Consider the following 23,204-nt stretch of genomic DNA (forward strand, 5'->3'; position numbering starts at 1 on the left):
TCAACTGGAATTAAATTATTCTCCAGAAATCACAAAACTTCATCTTTCTTCTTCTACACATAATTAACTGCACGCACAGTAATATAGTCTGTTCACTAACACATTGCATTATTTTATTGTTGGCAGAATTTTCTAGTACTCAAACTTAACTTAATTGCTTTTTAACAATATTTTCATCGAGGAGGTAAGCTGTTTATGTGGCAAGTATAGAAATGAGAAACGTATTAAACATTTTAGCGCGAAGTCCTGAAGGCAAACGACTATTTTAGGCAACTGCCCAAAAAAAGATGCATATACAAATATGCATATTAGAATATTTTATAGAATACAGTTTCGGATGTGTGGGTTGTGGACAACTGATCATATTCCCAGTTATGACACCAGAATGTAGAAAATATAAAAAAATTAAAAACAAATGTAATTATATTCATCTGGACATAAGTCCAGGGAGCTTTGTCCATCATTGTAGACTGAAACAAAGAGATTTAATAAATGTCAATGTCAGACTGAAGGAATGTGAGTTGTAGTTATTTCAGATAAAGTAATGTACTTGTAAATTCTTGAAGAAACTGGAACTAACGATGAAAAACCTGTTCAGTAAGTTATAATGGGTCCGATGATTCAAATCGACAAAATGTGTTAACAATTCTGCGACATAGCTATAGGCTCGCGGCTATCTGTTTCGACAACAACAACGTCTGCACGAAACAACAAACTAAAACAAAAGTACAAATAAAAAGTAATAGAACAAATAAATCAAATGTGTCGCAAAATTAAATTATGCACATTTCTATCTTTCACAGGAGTCATCCATAATTAACTCCATAGTAGTATGAAAAACTTAGCACTACCAAAAAATATGCAAAATTTAGCTTGTAAAATCAATGGTGACTGACACGCGCTTCAGAGATCGCAAATTTTAAAGTGACATTCCACCGCAACGAAGTGGTCTGTATTTTAAAAAATCGAATTGAACCGTTTCATATATAATAAATGTTCATATGTAAATTTGTTAACATTCCTACATAAGACACTTTGTACATTAATGATACGATAATAATGCAATGTCTGGTAGTAATCCGAAGATTAATATCCTATTCGGAGCCAGGTGAATCCATTTCACATCATCAAAATCCATTTCCTAAAGACAAATTTTCATGTTACCGTAATATTTTGAGTGTCTGCTTTACAAAATATTTCCCCACCACAAATTTCTGTGTATTTCTCCGTTCGATCGCGGCAAAGAAATAACTGCAATAACAAAAGATTAGCGAATTGCTTTTTTAAGACGGACACGTCCAACATAATTACCTATTGATATAACTTAAGTATCGGATAACTGGAGCATCTGTGAAAAATCTAATGTTTTTTGTGCTGGAGTCTTTTAAAAGCAACAAGAGCCATCCTATAAATAAAATATCTGTTGGTGAGATCTCAGGTTCTAACAGCGACAAATATGAAGATGGCGATTTTCTAAGATATTACGCAGTGCAGCCTGCAAAGTACCGACCGATGTTTCTCAGGAACGTACTGCCTTCATCATCAGGTCCATGATGGTGGGGGCAGGAAGTTCCTCTGAAACTTCAGTAAATATCTGCCATACTACAAGGCGCAACCTCCCAGAAGACAGCCATCTTAGAAACATCACTAAAGGCGAAGTTGTGGAAAGCGTTTAGGTCTGCAGGGACATCTTCGGGCGGTTAAAACGTGTGACTTCGCTTAGTGTTACTTTGTTGCTGAACATAATTTCGATCACTTGCTTCTCACTGCAGACACGACACAGTCCCTGCCACTCACCCAATCTATTGTAAAGCAACTTGAAGTGCAGGTTTCATTACCGTGTTCATGCAATAAATTACTAATACGTATTGATGGGGTCAGCTTACCTATTTCGAAAGGTCACAAGTTTTTGTACGATAAACAAACACAAGTTGAAACAAAATGAATGAAACCATACTGTTTTCGTTGAGTGCGTAGTAAGAGAAATTTAGAGTTACACTATCCAGTTTATTAATAACGCAGAAGAAATTCTTGGACGAAATATCAGCCAAATAAAAGTTTCTATCATAAAGGCTAAAATTCGTAAACACGAACAAACATCGATGACTCGATCAGGTTTCGAAACTGCGATTTCATCGTGCACCAGAGCATTTGAATTTATTCACTACGTAACATTTTTTCAATTAGGCCTAATATTTCACGGGTGTTTTCAAATTCATCATACTTGTCATAATTTGTAAGTTTCAACAGAATTAAAACTACGTCACAATTTTGGCAATTAAAAAGGCCTACGTAAAAATAGTGAAAATAACTTCCTCCGAATTTATTAAAAATGTTGGTAAAGTGAACAAGGAAGAACAAATTCATTCTTGGAGGTGGCGTTAAAAGATGCGTCTTATACGCATGACGTCTGTCTGCTGTCACCTTACATCTAGTGAGCTGTAAGCAGAAACTACTAGATGTCAAAATGATAGCGGGAGCTTTGACAACACTTTCGATGACGTACGTTTAATTTATATTGTTATTTCATTATCGTCCTTACGGAAGTATTTGAAACTCGTGCAAACATTGAATGAGATACAAAATCGAAATCTTATGGATACACAGAAGCCTTATTCAAAATAATCTTTACTTAAGTGAATGCTTGGCAACGTGTGTTAATAAATGAATTAAGATTATTTAAATTAATTAAAATAACTGTAATAGAAGCGTCCTATTCCAAATTTCAACAAGGTGAAACAAAGAAAAGATTTAGTAATAAAGTGGGTGTTATGATGTAAAAGTCTAAACCAAAATCAAAATAACTCGGACAAATTTAGCATCGGTCTTCTATGACGCTGCTTCATCGAATTAGTCCAATAATTTGTGCTGTTACTTGAGAGAGAAACTGAACAGAAAGTGTGATTCGAAAAGCAGATAAACCTTTCGTATCGTAGAATGTAACACTGATATAAGCTAGAATAACGAGTGAGTAGAATTCATTATTACTATCTGTAACAAACATTCCACGTTATATTACAATTTGATGGCGTTGTTTGATGTTCCTAGATTTTGACGAGGGGCTCATAATTACACTTCGGAGAAGACAAGTGTTAATATTATGAAGTTCCCAGTCAACCCCACAAGTTCACACGGCCGTCAAATTGGTATTATTGATGGCAGGAAATTAAACAGGCAGATAATTTGCGACACGAAGTTAACTTTTGCTGCTTCAAGAAAACTTAGCAAAATTATCTAAGGAACCAAAATTTAAGGTCATTTTATTCTTACACAAACAAATGTTAAAAAGAAGTTATGAGTGATATTACTGTAAAAAAGGGTGACATAACTTATCCTAAAAGAACTTTCGGAGAAAGAATAATAGCAAAGCATAAACGTCTCATGTGAGTAACGGATGTTTGTATTCTACATAACGAGATGGGTTACGTGTTTTCATGGCTTTTATTCTCAGTTTACATTACACTGGGTTAGCTTTGCTTGGGTTAATGTAGTTCATCTCATCTCTGCATATAAAAGCCAGGTTGAGTATTGGCCTGGAGACTCATTTGCGCATGCGTTATTACTTGTGTATGAATGTATTAATGAGGTCTCACCTTTGCCTTCCTTTGCAGGGACGTTTAAACTCCGTGTTATGGTAATCTAGTCAATCTGTACAGGCCCGTTTGTAGTTTTGAAAGGTGGATAACTTTGTGCTTTTGTGTTTGAAAATGAAAACCTTCTCAGTAAAAATTGTGGCCGTTAGTCGTAACTGCCTATTCTGCAGTCTCGCTATACTGCTGGGAAATAATTAAAATTAACATGCTACACCGGGGAAAATTTGTCTTGTGCTGGCTGGGACAGGTATCAGAAAGCACAAGGGATCAGTAGAAGGCTGCGTGCAGACAAATGGAGCTGCAGACTCTCGGAGTGACTTGCTGTGTCCAGACAGTTCGTTCAGTGGCTTTAGATCCACTTTCCCTTTTGTGATGTCCTTCGTTATCGCCGTGCTCCTTGGCAAGCCTCGCTTTGAAGACGTGTCGGCCTGCCAAACTCTATATGAACCCCTGGGTCTCATGGTTCTGTTTGATCGCGGTTCGTAGGCTCCGGTTAGTGAAGCCGTCCACATTTATAAAGACAAACCAGACGGAAAACGAAGACGAGCATTCTGGGCGCACCTTCAGAAGATCATGAGAAGTCACAGCGTAAAATTTATAGTCATTTGCGAGCCTTTATAACAAATTAGAAGGATGTCCACCGAATTTTCAACGGGTATTAGATAAATAAAAAGATATGCACTGATATATGGGTATTCGATTTTGTCTCCTCAATCTCCCTTCTACCTCATTTTTCTCATGTCATCGTCATTATTAGCAGTCTGTCACACTTCACACGGTTGGCCGTATTTAGCTTCGTTGTCACATCCGAAATATTTTTGCTTCTTACTAGATTGATTTGGGACTTCAGAACATGTGCTTGGGTAGAATGCTGAGAATATTACAGTGACGACTAAAGAGAAGGAAAACCCGAGGGAGCTGCCATGATTTTTCAGGTGATTATAACTGTAGACCAAAAATCTTCTTCATGCATATAATAATGCTCGTAACCTACATAAAATTAACTCGAATTAAGGAATCAAAACATCCATTGGTACACAGATGAGAATAAAGCCAATGTCAAGCTGCGTATAATATCTGAATTATGCTCATCATCTAGAGAGTATTGAAACAAGGTAGTTCATAGCTGAATGGCTCCTCTCCAATGGAAAATAATTATTGTGCCTGAACCGTGCTATAACAGTTTCGACACTGTACAATCCTAACCATTGCTATCAAAAAACAAGATGATTTTTAAAATATTTATGAAACCATCCCTTTGTATCAGTCCATGGTGTGCATTTTAAGGAGAGGAACATAATCAAGAAACATGTGCCCAGAAAACATACAAAAAAGGGGTATAATATTTGGAAATTAGCTGACATATCTGGCAAGTGCACAGATATTCGAGATATACACAGGAGAAAGTGATATGTGCAAAATGTAGCTAGCGAAAAAAGCTGCGAAAAATCTTGTAAACCCACACATTTGTAATATAAATGCTGTGTGCAATTTAAAAATAATTTCACAAAAACAAATCTACTCTACAACCTAGAATAAACGGTTTTCATGCCTGTAGCCCTTGGGACCCAGCCAGGAGGAATTTGAAACTCTAAATATCACAAATTGATTACATGTGTGGATTATTAATGAGCCAACGATAATACCATATTTGCTATTAATGAACTGAAACCAAGGGGTCAAGGTATTTGAGCTCAGATTTTCACATTCCAGGGATGTTGAAGTAAGAAGAACGGAATGATGCGGAACACATTCCTTGTGTCTACAATGAGTCTGGCAAGATAAAGTCACGTACAAAACAGACAGAGAAGATAAAATCTGTGGCTTCATTTTCTTCTGTTGTTTTAGAAATGCCAGTGTGGTGAAAGCGTGCATCCTCCATAAGAAATCTGAGATTCCAAAAATTACCGGGACGGACTTCTGTAGGGAAATTCCAAGGGCAACAGCGAGTCTAGGTATTATTTGTTGAAGGAGAAAGGAATTACTAAAGAAGAAATTAACAGTCCTGCGTGCAGAATAAAAACAGAAACCTCATTTGCCGAAAGTCGTGCGACTGCGGTGGCGGGGGCCGGGGGGGGGGGGGGGGGGGGGTTCAGAACTCTTGTTATAGCTTTCTACATGACTACGGTAAGAGCAGTTCCAGGAAGAAGAAGATTCTCACCGACTTGTGTATTAACTGCATCATGTTTTACACAAGGTAAAACATCGTTCCTGAACTACCATGCGGGACAATGCGTAACGGTACAAAGTCTGCATCAACCACTTTGACTACAGAATGAATGGTAACATATGCTAAACACACTTTTCGCTGTATGTACTGCCATCATTAACCAGGTAATGAACCTTCGGTTTACAAAAAAAAAGCGTTGAATTTCTTGACAAGCCGAGTGTACTATTAAGTTACCAAGAAGGAATCCGCTCAATGGAGTTAAGTTGTAGTGTGTTGGCTTATATCAATAAGTTGTATTTAGGATGATTACGGGTCATGACTACCTTCAGAAGCATCTTCATCGAATTGGAATGGAGGACTCGCCCACTTGTTCACTATGTGGACTTTCGGATATGATTGGAACCCACCTCAGTATGTGCCCAGGTCTTAGTGACGTCGTAGACATTAACACTGTGGAAAAATTTATTTGATTTATCGCAGATTCAAATCTGTATTGGGCTGCCAGAAATAGACTAATGGCTAAGAGGCCTAAGTCTGGCGTAGGATAAAAATTGTATTTTATTAAAGTATTTTCATGCTTTAAAAGTAAGAATAGCATTAGCATTACAGGACTCATTGAAATGTCTCTGTATAAAAAGGTGTCTCGTCTCTGACTCATCACATTTCACCGGCATTTCCAGGCAACTCTCGGTTTAAGAACGAATTCCGTTCCAAGACGTTGTTCGTTATACGTTTTTGTTAGTTATGTGTATCTTTTATTCCTGAGCTTTTAGGATATGTATCGTATACGTTAGTAGCCATTTTAAAGCATTAAAACCATGTACTAAACATCGAATGGTCTATACAATACGTTTTATTGCAATGTATGTATGCGTTGTGGTTTATCGTATGCGATACATAACGTAAAATAAAATAAGAAAAGATTAGTTTATTATCCAAGAACAGTTCAGTATAATTATCATATAATAATTTTATGAAAATCATTATAATAAATATATTTTCACAAGTTTATTTATTTAAATCTTACAATTATGTTCACTATACGTTTGGCATTTCGTTTTATAAGGAACTCCATCTTTTGACGACTTTAATAAATTTTGAATAAATTGTGACGTTCGTTATAGTGAATGTTCGTAAATAGAACGTTCGTAAACCGAGAGTTGCCTGTATATCAAAATATTGAAGGAAGTAAGCACATTCTAATGTCTCCCAGGCCACAAGTCTCCAAGGACTTTTCTCGGTATTATGTCCCAGCTTCGTCACACTGGAGTATTCTTCCAATTTTAGTGTATGATAATAAATTTTCCTAACCATTCCTCATTTTAAGAGCAAAATATGCATACAAATTTAGTTAACACGGAGGACAATCTGGATACCCACACGCTTAATTAAATTCAAAGAACGGAGACATTCTAAAATAAGCGTCAGTTAAAATACAAAAAAATGACAAAAAGATGCGAACTGTAGAAAAGAACATGGAGGGTAAAGTGTGTTGCTACCCTTACTAGAAACTGATCTAAAACGGTATTCGGCTTAAGGTTAAACATGGCTTGTATTACCTTTAATTTGGACACCGATAAAGAATAAACGAAAGTGTACAATACTTTTTTCAAGCCAATTATGTCGACAAATAGAAGGGAAATGGAGTATTAATTCTGAATTCACAATTATCAAATTCTACACAGGAATGTTTCTCACAGACTAAGCCGTAATTTTGCAACAAGGCAAAAGCTTTGTCACTCCAAGACACAAGAGTTCAGTGAACAGAACACGCAGTAGACTGCAGCATTCTCAGTGGGGTGAGATGTAAATTATAACCAGCAACGTAAAGGTAGTTTAAACTTTGTCTCATGGGGAGAAGCAGGGTGGTGGGTTTCAGATCTAGTGTTACACTGTGCCTCTTTCTGGAGACAGAGAAAAACTTTGGCTAATTAACTTTATGTCCTGAGGCAATGCCATGATCGATATTAATATGAAGAGGGGCTGTTAGAAGCGACTCACTCCCTATTTCATCCATTATTAGTTAATATAGTAGAGGCTACAACATATCGAGTTTCCTCAGTAATGTACGGTCGACCATGCTGAACATAAGCTTGTGGCGTGAAACGATGCTACAGAAATTCAACTACACCCAATTATAATCATAACAGAATATCGACTTGCTTTAAAATAGAAGTAACTGTCTCTTCACGAGGTGCTATTCCATACACGACACTAATACAGAAGGCAGCTGGCATCTGGGCTGTTGCGCAGTGTAGTCTGTTAGACGTTCTCCGACGTTTCATACCTCTGAAACGTTGGCAAACTTCTACCAGACTACACGGCGCAACAACCCAGAAAACAGCCATCTTCGGTCTCACCGTCGTAAAAACCTGAAATCCTACTTGACACTGATATAGTCGCCTACAATTTATCGCATATCAAGGCAAAATAATTTCGAACACACCAAAACAAATTACACTGGAATGCTGTAAACTTTTCGGTGTTTGATATAGGACTAACCGCAGACTGGATTTGAGGCCTGATAATCAGTAGTTACTTTTAAATAATTCGTGTCGCCTCCATCTCCAACCTTATCTCTCACAAAGCTTTCAATTTCACGGAATCTGTTGAAGAAATTCATTCATTTATTCCTATCGCGAGTTCATGAGTATGTACCTTCGCTTATACCTCGAGAACGAATAAACCGATTTGCACACAACTTGGCATCTTTATTCCATGAGACCAGGAAGAGAACGCAAACTGATCAAAACACCGGTAAACTGGCCTAAGTTCCAGTTTCGGTAAGGGCGCTTTCTGTAGCTATGTTCACAGTGAATTTGAAAGCAGATTAGATCACGTGAATACTTTATACCGTTAAATTAAGATATGTCGTATCATCAATTAATTTCATGTAGGACCTATCTACTTTATTTCTAATTTATTTCTAAATAAAGCACATTTATAGAGCAGACGCAATGCTGTACTCCAAGGAACTCTTATTTATATTATACAGATTACGTGCATAAAGACATCTCACTGTATTATAATGTAGTACAAATAAATGAAAGGATAAATAAATTAGATAACATACAGAAAACTCAACGCTTGCATCCCATTGACCCAGTCATTTTAATACTAGACGATAGTTCAAATAAAACAATAAATTGTGCCATCAACTATGTATTGTTACCGCAAAACTGTTAACGCATTCATGTCACAGGAAAGCTTAAATATATTACACATTATGCAGAACTTCTATGAAATAACGCTGGTAGTTCAAACGTTTATATTTAATTCGTGTGGCGAGACAGTTCAATAAAACACAGAATTGATTTCAAACAACGCTGGCGTATTATTTTGGCATCACAAACGCTTGTATTTAAACATGTATTCAGTCTGTATATCAGCCAACGGCAGATGAATCCTGATGATGAAGGCACCTCTGAAACGTAGATAAAATTCTGTCATACTATATGCTATATGGCGCAACAATCCTGAAGACAGCCATCTTATTCTCTCGTAGATCCCAAGTTACTCAGTGCACCCCTCAAGTCGTTAATGTCGTGCGGCAATCAGTGAATTCACAATTCCGAATATATGTAAAGGTAAAGGAGGATCAATCTTCACTCTCCCACTAACCCGACCTCTGCCAAATAATTTCATTGGTTACGTTAAAGTTTACAAATTGGATTTTTCAAACGTCGCGTCGCTACAATCGTCAACTTGAAAACTTATCTGACGCTGCAGTCACAGATACATGAGATACACTGCAGCGCATGTGGCTACAACTGGATTACATCTGACATGCGAATAACACGCGCAAGAAGATTTCACTCATATTTACAAGTCAACATTTCTTTTGTTGTTATGGCTCATGGAGTCCAATACAGATTGAAATTTTAAATACCGGCATTAAAGCAACAGAAACGCTATGTAAGGGCCACCACGGTTTTCCTGCCGCACCGGCAAAACTACCGCAACCGCATATTCTTGTTGCCTGTGCACACGGATGATTAAATAAACGCATTGTCTGCGTTTTCTTTTCAGTTGTGAGCTGGATTCTGTGGAGAGAGTTGGCGTGCGCTCTAGGGTAATAAGTCGAGGTATGGATTTTGTTGAGACTGTCGCTATGTGCGCTTTTTGTTAAGAGCAAGGGCAAAGCGTACAAATAACTTTTTGCTCCCTCCACTTTTAAGATTATTGAAAACTTAATTTCACAAGTTATATGACGACTTGCGTATGTAACCAATGAACTGATTCAGATACTTTCTTTTTTTGTCAAGTTGGCTCGAGTTCGGCAGTAGAGCTTCGCAGAATTCTATCCAGTATTTCTCTTTATTTTTTGTCACTGTATTCCGATATTTCCGAACTGTACAGTGCCTGCCTTTTCTCCTATTCAGTTACACCAATGTCGGGCAAAAATGGTCGCCGTGCGGCTGTTTCTCCGCTTTTGCGCGCCCACAGGCAGGATTCTTCGTGTTCTATTGCCACCGCCAGCCGTTGTGCGGCCGCCGCACCGCATCGAAAATGAAGCATGTTGCGGTAGAAAAACCGCAGCTGTAAAACTACCGCACGTGCGCTCGCTTCCTACTGAAACAGTGCGTTCCATCAATGCGGCAGAAAAACCGCTGCGGCCCAAACCGCTCGTACACGCAGGGTCCAAAGAAGCGAAACTATGAAGCTGATGCTGCTTGTATCTGTGATCTTTCTCACTTCATCTCTACCTCGCCTGAAAGAGACGATGTTTGACGACGATCCCGCATCAATGTAACATAGGGACAATAATTACTTGACTCCTCTCCCACGCTCTCGAGATGATAGACGCTCATCTCCATTAAGATGACAAGTCCCTTTCTTTCTTGTTCTACACCCCCTACCCTTTGACTTGTAAATGAGAACCTCCGTTTCGCTTTCTATGTAAAATAGGAAACAAAAGTATCTATCCTTTTCTCTTGCTGATGATGTCTGAGAGGATGATGATGATAAGATGGCAGCGCTGCCACAGCACAAAACGTACACAGGCTGTGTCACTCAACCTGGATTAATATGTTTTAAGGTTATATGTCCGTAAACCGTATTTGCATTTCAGAACTTTTCCTATTCCTTTTCATCACGATTCATTATCCGGACCTTTCCAGTAATGAGAAGCACTACGACATTGTTACATTCAGCATCAATAACAACACGTTGTCGATGAATTTGCTTATTATCGGAATTCATTAATTCAGAGAAGCAAATACAACAACGTAACAAAACCACTGAAGTAATAATTTATGTTTAAAAGTAACATAACATAGCTAGTTCGGCTCCTTCGAATGACCTCTGTTTACTCCAATGCACAGGGTCTGACTTAAAAGGCGACAGCCACTCAGCTGTCAAGATATTTGTTCGAACTCGCAAAACAAACTATGGGACCAATGCTGAGGCACATGAATTCAGCTCACACTCTTACATCATATGTGTCTAAGATCTACTTTAATAATATCCCCCCATCTCATCCTATTTTTTCCAAAGGATCTTTTACCCGAGGTACCTCAGCAAATCGTTGTATGCACTTCTCATTTCTTCCATTCTTGCTACATACCTCTCCTCACCCTTCGGAATTTAATCACTATATATTTACTACATGAGAACTAAGCTATTTTATTCCTCATTAAACAAGTTTCTCTAATCAGAAACTCCTTTAATTTTCATAAGCCTAATTACAAGTTTCAACATTTTGTTTTAAAAACAATTCGAACTGTGCAATTTCCTTAAACGAGGGACTGGGTTCAATACCAAACTGATGCAATTACTGTTTTATACATTTAATCTCCGATTGTTACAGCATGCGGGAAGATAAAAGGGTACTCAAACATCTCCAGAATTTCCAATCTGTTCTCAATTTCATCGCAAGTCTAATTGGTATTACGACTTCAGATGTTCGTTCCCAAGTAGGCCTTCTTGAACTTAGTCATATTTTCAAACAAACAAGTAACAATTCTTATAAGCCTATAATTCTTTGTCCTAGATTTCGATTATGAAACACGGAAATTTTGTCTTCATTTACAGATCAACATCCATGAGTTCTGTGTTCTTTGTTGAATTCACGTTTCACCTAATAAATTTATATGTACACAGATTGAATAAATGCTTAATAAGTTCAGAGAATACGCGCAAAAATAAATTATTTCCTAGCCTTATTATTCAAATGATCCAACTACGACTATAATAAATATTATTGCGCGTGGTTTTTTAAGCAAGATCAGCAACATTTGTAGTGCTTTTTAAACATATTCTCCAATAAAATTTTCGACATAGAGCATATTTGTGTTTCGCTATAATGTACAAACGCCATCAGCTTATGAGTACCTTATTTAAACAATTTAATTTCAGCTCTTCCCGACTCTAATGGATTTTTCTAAAGTAATATATCAAAAAAGACTTGGGAAGGATAAAGCATAGTTTTGTTTTAATCCCATGAGAAATGAAAGTGTATTATAATAATGTTAATCTGTCATATTGTCTTGAACATAAACATTTTAATTAATCTAGCAAGCTTCTGTGGTTTTCCATGCGATACTCTTCTAATTAGATTTTCTGATGTGGGAAAACCTGATCGTAACGAAATCACTACGGAGATTAATATTTATCAGCGAGGATTCCGTTTCCCATGTTCTTAGCTCAGTCTGTAAAGAGGTTGACTACTAGCTGAAAGACCAGGGTTCGATTTCCGGCAGGGGCAGGGAGATGCAAACACGATCACACTGGCCCTAGGGTCCGCCAGCCCCCCGTCCTCCCTGTGGGTACAACGGCTAGCCCCAACATGTAGTAACGCGACATGACAGCCTTTGCCATAGGTGACACGTTAGTCGACGACTTCTCACCTCGGAGGCCTGGTTTCGCTCCCAGGGCAATCCGTGCGGAATCTGGCAGATAAAGTGTCATTTAGACAGGTTTCGCTACAAGTCCTTCGGTCTCCCCCCGTCAGTATCATTCCACTAACGCTCCTCATTCACTCATTTATCATCTGGGGAACAGACAAAGGGCCTGTTACAGACCGTAGTTCCACAAGGACACAGTCTCATCCTACCGTAACATTAATCATCTCCATTTAGTGCCGTGGTTAAGAATGCGTGGAACCTTACATCCCCTGCCAAACACGTCCTCATGGCGTGGTGCTTAAGCAGAGGGACAAATTTACATCCAGTGTTTCCGGAACTAGTATTATATACTGATAAAGTACAGTACAGACCGACCCATTCATTTATGGTCGAAGTCACTAGTAAGAAATTACTGCTCCGTATAGTAGCTACAAGAAAGCACGTAAATCAACGAACACGTTGAAGAAAATGTTAAATTGATATCAGACAATATCATTTACTGTAATAATTAAATCTATCAATACAACCATCTCCCGAAGCCAGGAACAAGCCCGCCTCCCGAAACATCGTGTATTATGTTAGATACCTCAAACATTGGGCAACATCAACATAACATCGGTATACTTCTTTAAAATCCATCGAGTACTATAGGAGATGGAACATGGCTACGGGCAGACACGACCTCCCCATTATCTTTAAGTTTATGTACGCATCCACAGGACTATACAAGGACCTCTCAACTTTCATAACATACACAGAGTGTCCCCAAAAGATGTATACAAACATTCAATGAATGGAATAAAGGCATTTTAATGAACTAAATAAATACATACGTCAGCATTGACACTCTCAATCAACGAATCTAGTGTAGCTGTTCAAATAGACCACCGCCAGGTTCCCTTTGTTAACACGACACACGGAGATCGATAACAAGGTTAATATTCCATATTATAATGTTTATAAATCGTTTTTTAATATTCTGTGAAAGAGCAGAGCACGGCAATGTGACTTACAGTAATGGTGACGTTCTTGTAGGTGACGATGAGGTGTGGAGGCACACTGTCGAGTCTGCAGCCACGAAACAGCGGGTGGTAGCGTCCCCCTTCTGGAAGAAGAGATCGAATGCGTGTTACTGACGCCATGCAAGGAATGAAGGTAAAATTCCACACGTTCTGAAACTTCGTGGAATACTAGGCGGACAAGAATGGTCAGTTTTAGATCTTCAAGTCTGTGGCAACAGTCTCCTGGTGTACATACGATACAGCCGCAAGATACCGTGAATTCCAGGCCAGTTCTTGACGTGATGCTGCAAATAAATACTCCAAAATTGAGACACACATCTTTCAAATGCAGCCTACAATTCTCTGTATCTCATCCTCCCATACATTTATTTGTAGCTTATAAAAATATATTATGGCAGATACAATTCTATTTTCGCGAAACCAATTTACAAAAATGAACTTCAATATTCAGCGATTAGTGAATGCCTACTTATGAAAATTAATTCCGGTTCTGCCAGGGAGCAACATGTAAACTGCCTTACTGTAAAGCTATTCGCATTGTAGAAGACAGTCTATGCCCGGATTTCATAATCAGGTCTTCGAAACCGAATAGTGTTAATCATTTGAAACTTAATTCAATTCAATTTCTTATTATTAGTGTGATCCATAAGACCGATTACAGATAGAGCACAAGATAAAAACACAAAATAACACCAAAAACAGATTATTAAGAAATCTCATGAGTGTAGAGGAATTTAATACACAAAGGAAACTTGTAGCTGAATATAATAATAATTTAATTAAATTAAGTTACGTTAAAAGGCAAAGGAAACATGAAAACAAATACAAGCAAACAAGGTATTAAACCAGAGAATTTACATAATTTGGATGATAACACGTGGTTAGTTAATGGTTTTATGGAGGAGGTGAGAAAGGAGAAATGTACACGAATTTATACTAAATGTGATTAATATCTAACATGTGGATAGAACCACAGTTATTACAGATTATGATTAGAGGAAAAACTTTTTGTTTCAAATACATCAAGACCTCTGCAGACATTAACGGCTGATACGCATCTAGCAAGACAGTTTTTAATTGAAAGGCTGTAACTGAAAATAGAAAAGTGTCTGATACCGATTAGTAATTCTAAGACCGTCAGCTTCTAGGAGGGAGGGGCAGTATGTCAGACCACGGTAAGCTTGGATAAGGAACAGTGCATCAATGCAATACATCCTCTTACGTAAGGTTTGGGGTTTCAAATACTGCAAAACGTTGCCACAGCTGTAATGGACAGGGGGAGGACACGATAATAGCAATTGGTTTCAAACTTCTGCTGAATGCGTTTCAGTTTGTTGGCACCAGTAGTCGTAATAGAATTCCACGGGTCAGAGGCGTATTCAGACTTAGATCTAACAAATGTAAAATATAAATATACAGGCAGTCATGAGAAGAGAATGAAAAAGTTAAAATGCAAACATGGCACAACAATTTAATACAATACTTATTTAAGTAGTCAGCTTGATTGTGAAATCAAAGTTTAGAAATATTAAATACTCCCAGTCTTTAATACAGTCGGTACGAGTTACAGACGACTGACAAAGTTACAATCGTATATCAACGTATTAGTTTTTCTTGAACTTCGGTTTTTACTAATATTGTATTTCATAAAGTTACTGGTGCACTAACCTTGTTCAGAATCAATGTCAGATTGAAATCGATTACTGTCGTTAAGAGATTTAATGAGACGGGGGATTTTTTTATGTATCACTAGTGAAAAGAAGGTACCTAGAGTATATAATTACACAAGTCATCACAAATTAGTTGAAAGGCAGAGATTCCAAAATATGTCCTTGTGGAGCACCAGAGAGAAACATAGAAGGCGTCGAAAGAATCTCAGAAACATGGACCTGAGATTGTTTGTTGGTTACGTAACTATAAAACTAGTTCACATAACCATCAAAAAGTTAAAAATTGCCGAGCTCTTGAAGTAGCAGGACATAAGGACAATGTCAAAAGCAATGCTAAGGTCAAAATTAATGGCATAAGCTTGATCCTGGGAGCGGACTAGTGGGGTAATAAATCTAGGTAAGTTTCCGGACTGGTTATGGTTGAGACTTGGGACAAAAACAAATGTAGTTTCGTTTGTGTCCAAACATCAGCCAAGTTCCAAACCTGAATAAGGTAAAGCGCGGTCGGGGCGTGCTTCTGACCACTAACCACCTTCTAGTACCGAGACTGAGAATGAGTAGGAGCTATACCTCCGCTCCCCTTAGTGCCAACACTGGCTTTCTTAGCCCAAGTCTTCCAGACAGTCTCTTACTTTCAGAGTTTGCGATTATAGTTGTCTTAAAAACACATTTTTGAGAAAGACTGGTAAATCCGTATTTTCTTATAAAGGAATACAGTGAGCTTTTAGTAGCTGTGGCACTCACCTTCCTGGTTCTGACAGAGGGGCCCGACCCAGTTGCCGCCGATACATTTGATCTTGCATAGCCGCTTCTCTCCGAGGGGGCCGATCTGTCCCGAAAACTTCACTTCCATGATTTCCGTGCTATAATCGGAGCGGTGCTGATCCGCGACTGTTCGGGGCAAGACAGAGCCGTTCAGCACCATGTCAGGTGGTGCGCAGCCAGGACCAGACCATTCCGCTAGAAAACATACCCAAGTCGCTTTTTCAACTCATTACAGTCATGTCACAAACAAAAGCGAACAATTTAGTTTGCAATTTTATTTTATATGAGCACGTTGCCAAGGCCAGTCAACACTACTCTAGTAGTCAAACAAGAAGGCGGGTGACGGTTTCTTCGGCCGAGAGATGGAGCTACAAGCCTGCAACGTTGTCAGACCATGCGCCTGAACTTGACATTATACCGACGCCATACGCCGTCTGTAGGTCCAACATTCTCCGCCTCCTGCTTCAAACAATCAGGCCTACACACTTTACAATATTTCGTCTCTGGATACTCTCTATACATTCTAGTGCTTGTGTTCTTTATCTTCCATTTTCAAGAACACAGTAAAATTTCACAAACATCAAACAACCACCTGAATCACTTCATATTCATAAGAATTATACGAAGTCGTAACAGTCATAATACCAGTAGCAAAAGCTGACTGACGCCTACCGTCTTAACTTTCGCCAAGTGACAACCCTTGCTACTGCGTAACTAACACCCACCCTCCATCCTCCTTCAGTCCTAGAACAGCCGTATTACAGTCACAAACGATGTAACTAACAAAATTAATCAACATTATGTGTACCTCATAGAGTGTTGTGATTTCTCTCGAACACCAAAACATTTCTGAACTAAACGTGTCCATATATGCAACAAAACAAGTTTGTAAACTCTTCAGTGATTTTGATATTGTACCACCAATCATTCATCAAGTTGATTTCGTCATATGAATTCTACACAGAGAGAAGACTAAAACAGAGTAAAATATTGATACACAGCGCATCTGTAAATACAGGATTTCCGTAAATAAATACTGATAATTGAAATTTAAATAGGTCTATGTATTGAACATGATAAAACAATGTAACCAAATAATTTGCAACTTATAAATAACAGTAACAACGATCATTTTAAGTACAGACTTTTATTCTGAGCTTCATTTGTAGCTTGGAATAAATCCAACCTAAAATTTTGCAGTTGCCATAAGTATTTTCAACTAACAAATATATTTCAGTTAAAACTGACGGCCTATGTGATATTGTTACATTACATAAAATTACATCAGTTATTGTCATAAAACTGCACATTATTTCAAAATTAATTTATATTTATATCGCCTATAGAAACATTTATTTGACCAAACCTTGTATACGTTAAGAAACTTCACATTCGTCCCACATAAAACACAAAGTCAACAGTTGTAGTTTTATAATACTGGAGATACATTCAATTGCAAGAAAAAGAGTCGGCCATGTCAAAATTTATTATAAGGCAAAAGGCTACAGCGGTCCAGTAAGGCGTGTGGACCACTACGCCTTCCTCAGAGCTGGACAAATAAAACACTGAGTGGCGACTCTAATCCAGCTGCTCGCTCTCTGCCAGAAACATTTCCAATACATCGGAGATGTCGAACGCAAAATCGATAACTGAATCTCTAGCACAACATATCTGCACCTTCCACGTGAAAGTGGCTTGATTCAACTCAGCGCAGTTCATACATTTTTTACACTCACTACCGCTAACCTACAGAGTACATACAAATTGAGTATCAACAATCTTCTTTGAATGGATTTTTAGTGACGTTCTTCCAGTATATACGTCAGATGAGATGGGAAAATGTTAATGAATGATAAAAACGAGGTCATACTGCCTCCGTCATCAGGACGATTCTCTGGTCTAATCTGCAAGATACAGACGTTTCAGAGCAGCGAATTGCCTCCATCATGACAGCGACAAAGTCATTCTGATGATGCAGGCAGTGAGTCCCTTCAATATACATTGTACATGTACATACCGGAAGTTTTAAATATACGAAATAGTGGATCTGTAAATGTCATTATGTGCTTCAGCTTTCACTTACAGCCAATTTTAATTCGATAGAAGACCGACATAAAATGAAGAGTAAGCAAAAGCCGTCCATAGGAAGAATGTTCCTTGAAGTCGTTGGATCCATCGTCACATATTACTGTTCTGACAACAATAAAATATAATTATTTCCAAGTAGTGTATTTGTTTTTCCACACAGCGTGCTGTGCGTCCCTGTGAGGATTGTCACACGCCCTCTATTCTCCGTTGTAGTTCTGCTACATCATTAAAAGTGGCTCTATTTCAGTTGATTTTACAAGCCACTGCTCAAAAACGAAGCATCCGAGGACCCATTTTACATGGACATTTCTAGCTGTGCAAAGCACACGTCCCAAACTGATGCCGTACATTTCAGAAAATCCTGCACACATAACGCACAGTTAATGTTATCCCTGGTGCCTTTTATGTATGGGAGAGCTGAGGTATATCTCCACGTATTCTTAACTTCGGTGCTAGTGGGAGGTAAGCCGTCGGCTTCAAGCCCCGGCCGCGTTACTCCCAAAGGAATAAATCCCAATTCGCACTAGTCAGAAGGCTGGGTGGGTACCAGAGCAGATCTGGCAGTTATGGTAAAGAGAAAACCCTGTCCTGGTGAGAACAGAACCCCGGTCGTCCAGCGGGTGGCCTAGTCACTAAATATATATATTCGTGTCTCTGTCTCGGCGCAACTTCTCAACATTAAAGAAGACCGCTTCATGTTTTAAAAAGTTCTGCTCCATCCACTACAAATATGTCAGCGTGTCTGTCACGATGTGTGTATATTGACATCCAGGTGTTTAGAAATTCAGGGCGTTTGTGAACACTTCGGAGAATTTTTGAACATAAGAGAGGTGAAGTGAGAGGAAACGTGAAAACTGCGTAATATGGAGCTCCGTAATTTGTACTTATCACCAAATATTATGACAATAAAAGCAAGGAGAACAAGATTGGCGGGGCATATAGCGCACATGGGGGAGATGATAGATGGGTACAAAGTGTTGGTTCGAAGCCTGAAGGGAAAGAATCAGTCGGAATACTAAACGTGGGTGGCAGGATAATATTAAAATGGATCTTAGGAAAATTATTTTGAAGGCTGTGGTTTGGATCCGTTTGGGTCAGGACAGGGGCGGGCTGTTATGAGCATGACAATGAAGGTTTGGGTTCCACAAAGGTGGCGAAATTCTTAACTGGGTTTTCAAGGACTTGGAATCTGTTAAGATGACTAAGGACAGACGCATGTTGTTAAGTGCACTTACAACAACCACAACACAGCCGCGCCGCCTCGCGCCGCTTTACCGCATTAATCTTCTCTCATAAAATCGAAAGAAGGAAAGTCTCAACATTTTCTTTCACATCCGTCAATAGCTCCATGTCACAGACAGCATACGAGGTCTGTTCAAAATGTATCGGACCTTAATTTTTACCACGGAAACAAATGAAGCACGGTAGATGTCCTCCGGTGGGGAGTGTAGGGGACCTACATGTGCATCAGTGAAATTTTTTCCCGCCCGCAGAGAGCGTCAGTCGTTGGCAGTGAACGCCCGTCGGATTTTCATTTTTCCCGTCTGTCAAGAGATCATTTATCGTTATTAAACCAACAAATACTGTCCATAAAACAATACCTACTGAATTTCAGACCTTGTCACTTTGGCAACGAACTGCCATTCTTTAAACAACATGAACATTAGACCATGTTCTTAAAGCGGAAATCCAACTCCAGAGGGAACTGCTTGAACGAATAAAAGAGATGTAAGATACAACCACGTCCATGCGTCGGTGAATTTGCTTATCTGCCTAACTTCCGAAACTGACAGATTTTCATTAAACTTCATACACATATTATGGCATTACAGAAGCCCAATATTTACTTCACGCTTCATTTCCTACTATCAACGACACGTACACAGAGATAGTACGAGCTTCTGAGACAAAAGGTGCATTTGCGTCCTTATCAGGCCATTTATTTTCCAGAAGATGAAATAAAAGTATTTTGGTACCGGAGAATAATCTGTGCTTAGTGTTCTACTAGAGAACAGTAAACAAGTGACGAATTGGGGCCGAGTTTTATGACATGAACATAACCAGTTCTACACATATTTTACCGAAAGTAACGGCTGAGTGGTTAAAACTCCTACGTTATATTCGGTACGTACCGGGTTCAAAAATCTATCCGGAGATAGGCTTTCATGACAGGTTTTTCGTGGTTTACTCCAGTCCCTTCAGGCAAATGCCCGAACAGTACATTACATTACATTACGTGATGACAGCTTGCTGTTGTATCATTCTCGATTCGTAAACCATTAATCATTATATCATTCGACGCTACCTATTGACAGAGTTGTTAAATATATTATAAATAAATAAAAATACGAACTTTGAACCACAGAGTCAGATAGACAGTTAAACTAGCCGAGGTAGTCAGTCTGAAAATTGCTTGCTGCAGGCAGTGCCGGACTTAAGCTGATTAAGCTACGCCTTAGAGCCTCGCGAAATGAGGGGCCTAAAAATACGTAGATTTATATCGCTTAAGGACAATTTTACTCTTTTATTTCGCCCCGTTGGAAGCTTATATCCTGGGCTCGATTAGCTGGTCTCCCGAATGTAAAACGAGCTCGTAAGACTTTCGTCATTTAAGGACCAGCTATGCTCCTCCTCAATATGGTTGCGTCTGATCGCCAGCAGTCAACAGAAACTCCAAGAGGCACTTACTCTGCTTAATTTTGTTTCCCTTTGTAAACGGCTCCTTAATGTAAGTCGATGGGACAAAAGCAGCGTAAAGGAAATAATTAACGAATATAATAATTGAATTCCTGATATTTCATCAGTAATTAGAACGAACAGAGTGAGACAGTTTAATAGGACTGGTACTGAGCGCAGTAAATGTCTTGTTCTTTTAGCATTATGTCGAAAAGCAATGCTACATCATTTTGTTTTCTGAACGTTATTCAACAACGTTAAGAAAGTGCCGCACGCTCACACATACACAGACACCAACAGACACGCTGATTGTCAAGTTGCATTATTCCGGTATTATGTCCAACGTGTACGCCTAAACTTCAAGATCTTAAAAGTTTTATGTGGAACCTCATTTGATAAGGTGTAGGCCTATATCTAACAAAATAAGACGAAAACCAGAGCACAAATAATTCAACGTTGCTTAATCAACCTTAAACTTATTCGAGTGGTCACGAAATTTCCTGCTCACAAGAACCCTGATGGTTCATCGCCATGTTCACAAAGAGTCGCCTCTACACAGTGTCTTTAATCTATTAAATACAATTTATTAACTCGCGAGTTAATTGTCTATGTTACCCCTAAAATTGTCTTCGCATCTAAGCCAAGATCTTAAGCAATTTTATTCCATGACAGTTATGCAAATGTTTCTGCGTGTTTATTATTCCTCCGGTGCATGTTAAACACACAGCCCACTTCATCCTAACGAAATCATCGGAAAGAAAAGTATTAAGCTCATCATCAAGCAATTTTCTGCAGTCCTTTGCCTAGTAATCCCCCTATTAGTGTGACTGGCATGTCGTAACAACATCAAGAGGATTTCAGTTAAATAAATTGTTTGCGACTCAGCCTTTTCGTCGCCCAAAGATTCGGTCCGAGAGTGGTAAATTCCGTTCGGTGAGTTTGGGTATGGCGAAGATTCTATTACGGAGCTGTTCGACCGATGGCCGTCATCAAACCCAACATTCTGTAGCTGAAGTAGCATATGTTAGTAGAATAAAAACAGTTTCCTTCAACGAAAATGGCTGTCTTCTGAGTTGTTTCGCCCTGTAGTCTGGTAAAAGTCTACCAATGTTTCAAAAGGTCCTTGCTGCCTCCATCATCAGGGCAACTCATCGCCCTGAAACGTTGGTAATCTTCTACCAGACTACACGGCGCTACAACCCAGAAGACAGCCACAAATTCAACTTTAACGTAGTACACACTAACAAAATCCCAAAACAGAGATAAGTGAAGAACTGATGGACAGTAATACTTAATTATATCTATATAACAATCCAAGACTGCTATAATACGTTTCATAAATCGTATCGATTTGGCGATTATAGTGCCCTTCAAAACGCTTGTAACCACCTACAAATTACAAAAGTCACAGCCCGGAAGACTGCTATCGGTATCTTCACTGCTTAAAAACCTCAAATCTTACACTTAAGTCTGATTTAATTGGTCTTCGACCTAATTCATTACGGTTCTGAATCTACAGAAAAATAATCTCGTTAAATTGTGTCTTCTCAAACAGTCGAAATGAAAAGTTTAGTCGCCTATTACCAACAACATTCATAACAGAAAACTAAATTTGATCCCCTTATCTTGGTGATGGCATCGTGTAGATGTAGGATTAGCATAGAAACTGAAAAGCCATTAATAAATGAAATCTTTTGTAAGTTGGCAGAGAATAGTAAATCCCTCATCAGCAAACACTTCAAAGCTGTCTCTATTCGGTCGCTGTAATAACTGTTATAGTAATATGCTGAGTTCCAGATGCCACGTTACTAGTTTGCACATAGAAATGTTCGCCTGTTAAGAGACGACAACCTCCATAATTAAGTGCGCAAAATTGCATAAAAACGCAGAACAAGAAAACTTTAACCGCAAGGAAGCATTGTATGATCTGAAGCTTTCACAGCGACGAAATATAATGAATTCTTCTAGGGCACCAGTCGTGTAAGGCGGTTGAATGCAGAAAGTACCCTGAGGACGAGGTCGAAGATGGTTCTCGAACGTTGGTGTTTTCTCCATTAAACCATCTAACACGGCTGGTGCCCTAGAAGAATTCATTATATCAAGGAAGCAGTCTTCATTAATCCTAAGGGGTGACTGCACATTGAGCGTGAATGGTAATAGGCATTTATTAAATAAAATGATATCGGTATTCATAAAACAAATTTAATTCTTATTAAAAACTACAAATCTTCGTCTCTATAACTTATTATTGGTTCACACCTAACAATAAAGAAGCCAACAAATTAAAATTCCATAAAAGTAATGAAATTGCAAACATTAACTTCGTCTACCACAGAATGCAGTCCAATCAACACGGCCACAATAATTCAACATTC

At 38.6% G+C, this 23,204-nt stretch overlaps 1 protein-coding gene across 7 annotated transcripts in view; it reads right to left on the reverse strand.

Annotated features, from left to right (window-relative positions):
- Positions 1–23,204, reverse strand: part of hig (locomotion-related protein hikaru genki) — a 147,973-nt gene that overhangs the window by 73,676 nt on the left and 51,093 nt on the right. For all 7 annotated transcript variants that reach the window (XR_015536002.1, XM_022059580.2, XM_022059576.2 and 4 more), the window contains 2 exons: positions 16,045–16,260; positions 13,622–13,713 (listed from right to left, as the gene is read on the reverse strand). Coding sequence is in view for 6 of the 7 variants with exons in the window: in XM_022059582.2 (XP_021915274.1) it covers positions 13,622–13,713; positions 16,045–16,260 (308 nt within the window). In the remaining variant the exon portion in view is untranslated. The remainder of the gene's footprint in view (positions 1–13,621; positions 13,714–16,044; positions 16,261–23,204) is intronic.

Source organism: Zootermopsis nevadensis, unplaced genomic scaffold (assembly GCF_977971745.1).
Source record: "Zootermopsis nevadensis isolate Lab colony 2312 unplaced genomic scaffold, Znev_1.0 Znev_ptg000020l, whole genome shotgun sequence".
Taxonomy (NCBI): domain Eukaryota; kingdom Metazoa; phylum Arthropoda; class Insecta; order Blattodea; family Termopsidae; genus Zootermopsis; species Zootermopsis nevadensis.